Source organism: Heliconius melpomene, chromosome 6 (assembly GCF_056956725.1).
Source record: "Heliconius melpomene rosina isolate 202511_hmr_F chromosome 6, ASM5695672v1, whole genome shotgun sequence".
Lineage (NCBI taxonomy): Eukaryota > Metazoa > Arthropoda > Insecta > Lepidoptera > Nymphalidae > Heliconius > Heliconius melpomene.
In genome coordinates, this window is record NC_140394.1 from 10,462,925 (window position 1) to 10,468,385 (window position 5,461).

The window sequence follows — 5,461 nt, forward strand, 5'->3', positions numbered from 1 at the left end:
TCAAATGGAAATAGCTATAAGGGGATAGCACGTGATACATTTCTAATTCTTTACTTAACTTAGATAGCAACCACAGTGGGTTACATCGAAATGTGTAACCTGATGTAATCTTTAGGCTTTTTGACCAAACAAACTATCCAAAAGAATTTATTTTTCAATTCGTATAAATAGTTTCTGAGATAAGCGCGTTCAACCATACAAACTTTTCATTTTTATAGTATTCATTTAGACATAGACATGTTTGCTGAAGGCACTTTACAATCCCAACTCATCAAAGAAGATCTTCAGCGGTTAAGGAGACGTTATAACAAGCCGGTTAAGTCCGAAAAGTCCTTTCTCAAAACTATAATTCAAAAAGCAAAGAAGTATCTAGTTTTATTTCTAGAGACATCATCTATCCATGGATTGAATCATTTAGTTGTTGTGCGAAGACATTCATTTGAAATGTAAGTTGTTATTTTTAATTTACCTAATGTTCTTTATTAGTTTATAACTAGAATATACTAATTTGCGTAACATGGAAACCATTGTGAAATCTCTTGTTTGAAAGGAGCGAAGGAGAGTAGGCCTTGAAGAGTCAAGACTTTCCAAGGCCAAGTTTCCACATTCTTCGTCCCGTAACTACGGTACGCTAATCAGTATATAAAAGGAAATTGCTTTAATTTAACGTAGTCAATATGAATAATTAAATTAACTATATAAAAGAAAGAAATACAAGCAAAACTAAGTGAAAACTGGCGAAAGGAGTGTCTTAACACTTGGTTGCCTCTGCCTGCACTCCTACATGTATTACATTTTTCAGTTTCCTTTGGCTATCAATAGTCATTCTATCATTATTCGGCACAATTTACTTATCTCGCACAACTTGGGTGCGTTACCAGTCCTCACCGACGGTTGTATCAATGGACCGCGACATGTTCGCTTGGAACACAACCTTTCCTTGTGTCACAATTTGTCTTGATACTAAGATTGATCCGGAAAAGCTCAGTAATTATATAAGGTACTTCAATATTTTGATTCTAATTAATGTAGATATACAGATTTAAAAAACCTTGAGTTTTGGGTTCCTTTTGGTAACCTTGGTAAAAAACCATGAATTCCAAAAAAAGGTTCCTCCCTTCCCTCATTAGCAGGGTAGGCTTAAACCATTGCGTATTGACTGGCAGAGGCTGTTTCATCGTGTTGAGTGAAGTCACTTACAATAATTATTAAAACATTGCAAGACATCATTTTTTAAATCCATATCATAATCTATCTAAAAAAATGAAATTCCAGCAAAATCATTAAAAATAGTCATTAAAATTATCTATGACGCACGCACAGCCGTAACCGCTGATGGTAGAAATGTTAAATTTGGACAAAAGTTTACTTTCGTAATCTGGACATCCACTAAGAAGGGATTTTGAAAAATGTTAACCCTAAAGGGGTGAAATAGGGGTTCAAAGTTTGTATGGAAAAAAAATTAAATCGGCACTGATTTTTATAAAATTTGAAATTTAGATTTTTAAAAGTATTTAATTGAACACGTGTTTCATCGTTTTCTAGAATTCTCCCCCTGAGGGTGCAAATAAGGGGTTGAAAGTTTGTATGGGTTTTTTTTAAATCGTCACCAATTTTTATTAAATTTGAAATTCAGACTCTTAAACGTATATAATTAAACACATGTTTCATGGTTTTCTTGAATACACCCCCTAAGGGCGCAAATAAGGGGTTGAAAGTTTGTATGGAAAAATCTTTAAATCGCCACCGATTTTTATAAAATTTGAAATTTAGACTCTTAAAAATATTTCATTAAACACACGTTTCATGGGTTATTAGAATTCACCCTTAAATACGCAAGCGAAGCTGCGCGCGCCCGCTAGTTAATAATAAAACTATAATAATCAAAAACAGACAATCCAACGAAGAAGACAAGGATCGAATGGAGGCATTCATTATGGCGCTTGCGAATGCAACTTTTGAAAACTTCGATACAGTACCAGAGTATGACGTCATAGCGCCTGACAAATATCTGGAGCTACTTCTTAACTTATCATCAGTTTTCAAGCCAACGTTGACTATAGGAGCTGCGGGTGTCAGTCTTCAAATTCTGCCTACCGTTACTGAAATGGGCATTTGCTATGGAATAAATTCTAAGGTGGCTGTTTATAACTCGCCGGAGTAAGTATTTTTGGTTATCGCTGTTAAGATGGAAAATAATTTCATTACTAGTCTCTCTCTCTCTCTCTATTGTCCTATAATCTATATATATAAAAGGACCTGTCCTCACTGACTGAGGTAAGATGCACGCACAGCCGTAACCGCTGTGCGTGCATCGCCAAACGTGGAATTTGGACAGATGTTTACTTTTGTAATCTGGACATCCACTAAGAAGGGATTTTGAAAAATTTTAACCGTAAAGGGGTGATATAGGGGTTGAAAGTTTGTATGGAAAAAAATTTAAATCGCCACCGATTTTTATAAAATTTGAAATTTAGATTTTTAAAAGTATTTAATTGAACACGTATTTCATCGTTTTCTAGAATTCTCCCCCTAAGGGTGCAAATAAGGGGTTGAAAGTTTGTATGGAAAAATCTTTAAATGGCCACCGAATTTTATAAAATTTGAAACTTAGACTCTTAAAAGTATTTAATTGAACACATGTTTCATAGTTTACTAGAATTCATCCCTAAGGGTCCAAATAAGCAGGCGAAGCCGCGTGCGCCCACTAGTTTCTGATATAAGTAAATATAATTTTTGAAAATTAAACCCAAATTCTTTTAGATATAGGGCAGCAAATCGATGGGACATTGTGGATTCAGAAAATGCAACGTTTTTCGTCCATCCTCTAGATGGAGAAGTGTTCGCTCAAGTTATGAATATAACATCACCATATAATGTAAATATTTTTAGCATGCTGTCTCCCGTATATGGGGTTTAAGGGGTCATCAGAAGGAATTTAGTGTTTAAGCTCTTTGTTTCCCACTTTTAGTCCAATTTTGGAGATATTTAACACGAGCGAGGAAAAAAAAAATCCTTCCCCCGAGCGAGAATCGAAGCCACAACCGCTGCATTTGCAGTCGTTTCGATATAATTAACACTTGTACTTGTGGTCATACTTACTAATACTTAGAATATCTTATATACAACTCTTAGATATTTTTTGACCTTGAGACAAAGTCGCAAGAAAAAACTAGCTAGTTTTAAATAAAGAAAAAAAATATCTCGTTTAATGAAAATAATTTAATGTAAAATAGATAATTTATACATAAAATATAGGCTTACATACATGGACCGCTAGAAGTGCCGGATATTTCAACTAAGCACCAGCATTCAAATGAAAAATTCTACATGAAGATTTACGTAACCGCACTGACTGTTTACACAGCGCCGGAAGCAGCAAGGTAATTATGATTTTCGTGTATGCCTTGTAACTTTAGTAAAGAGATTTAAAAAATGATTTTCCGTACCTTCACGCTGTATCCCGCATATAGCGGGGTAAGCAGAAGGAACACTATTAAGACTTTCCTTTCCCCGCGCATCACTTAACCACACATTAACAAATGCCCCAACCACGATCTACGATTCTACGATGCGGGAAAGAGCGTGAAGCTATATTTTGATTTTTTTTTCAGATTAAGCGTTGTACAGCGTCGTTGTCGTTTCCCTCACGAAAACAACCTGAAACATAATTCTATATACTCTTACACTATGTGCCGTATGGAATGTCGGGTAAACTTATGCCTGAAATACTGTAATTGCGTACCGCACTTTTATAGACGGATCGGTAAGTTACATTTTGTATTAACTTTTTCATTACCAATATATTGTATGTAAATATTCTTTGTCTATCCATGAGGCGCGGATTCGATTCCCGTTACGTTCAATTTTATAAGGTTTCTACTAAAAAAAATTAAAAATATTTGTTATATTTTAGGTGACGAAAAGATATGTGACGTCAAAGGCTTACATTGTTTGGCTCAACACAAAAGTAAGAATTTATTTTATGCTTGAAATTATAATGTATAGGTACATATAGCAATGTAAATATTAAGAAGTAAGTTAATATAAAGAATACTATATTATTTTTAGATGAGCTTTACAAATTAAGAAATAAAAATGGTACAAAAATTAAATGTGAATGTTATCCTATTTGTGATGACATCAATTATACAATACAATTGAATGTAAGTAAGTACATAGTACAAATTATGCTTTGTTTAACGCTGTATTCCATCTATTTTGCGTAGGAAGAGGAAAACTAGTGTTAAGACACTCCGTTATATCACAATGTTTTTTTTGTTTATGTTGTCGTATTAGACGAACGGCACCCACTGCTGGGTAAAGGTCTCCTTCAAGAATAAAACCAAGAAGACCATTAGTTTTGCTCTGCATATAGCATCCTGGATGGCTACTGGATGGTTCCTGATTATTTTGATCAAATCGAAGGCCTACCTGGCAGAAGATTTACCCAAAGATAGATTATTTTGATGTTTAATAATTACTTCCTTCTGCCTATGCTGGTATAAGCAAGAAGCTGCTTTTTTATAATATATCTATAACAATTTCATATAAAATTATAAAATTTACCTCCTTAGGCTCTGCAAGAATGGTTTATGGGCACTACCTTCCAATGGGGTATGGTCACTTACCCGCGCATGAGGTATAGACGTGATGTCATTTTCGGTTTCACTGATGTATTAGGTAAGTAAGGGAAATATAACTAGAATAAGATTAACCATAGTTAATTGATAGGTTTTTGTAGTTTCAGGAAATTACTTGTATATTTTTATTACGTTTATCTGTAAACGCGATGATTGTGGGTTCAATTCCCACTCGAGGTTCTTAATTATTTTCAGTTACTGTAATTACTTATTATTTCTTATATATACTTACGTTTTATTTACATTACAGTTGCTGTTGGGGGAATGGCGGGACTCTTTCTCGGTTGTAGCGTACTGAGTTTCATGGAAATTGTTTATTTCTTAACTTTACGTTTACTTTGTTACACGCGTAATGCAAAATAAATGAAGTAGAAAAATTAAAATCAAGAATAATTAAGATTTTTGCATTTTTGCCATATTGACAAGGGGTTCATTTCCATTTTTCCATTTCCATTTTGCAGGATAGCAATCAAAATTAAGATAGCAAACAAATAGCATCTCCGTATACATTGGAATATTTAAAAAATCTTTTTTAAAAAAAAATCTTCGTTGTTGCACCAAACGGGAAACGTAGTGTCTTAACATTACGTTACCTGCTTGCGTACATTACCATAGGGTCGCAAAGCTAAGCCTGAAACTGTTAACTATCTCCCTAGAATATCACGAACTAAATAGAAATCATTAAAATATTTATCATCTCTATTCTAACATAACGTTTTGCCATATTCCTCACAAATTCACCCTTCCAGGTGAATTCAATACACAGTTAGGTTAATTGCCACAGTATCAACGGGTATTAACACGTCGTAAATTTAACC

General features: G+C 34.0%; 1 protein-coding gene across 1 annotated transcript; it reads left to right on the forward strand.

Annotated features, from left to right (window-relative positions):
• The first annotated feature begins 237 nt into the window (after nucleotides 1-237).
• On the forward strand, nucleotides 238-5,461 carry LOC146538443 (pickpocket protein 28-like). The gene is made up of 10 exons (XM_085187053.1): nucleotides 238-446; nucleotides 803-1,000; nucleotides 1,894-2,160; nucleotides 2,764-2,878; nucleotides 3,259-3,383; nucleotides 3,615-3,766; nucleotides 3,917-3,970; nucleotides 4,072-4,166; nucleotides 4,578-4,683; nucleotides 4,894-5,461. The coding sequence occupies exons 1-10, from the start codon at nucleotides 238-240 to the stop codon at nucleotides 5,004-5,006; spliced, it is 1,434 nt and encodes a 477-aa protein (XP_085043179.1). The 3' UTR covers nucleotides 5,007-5,461.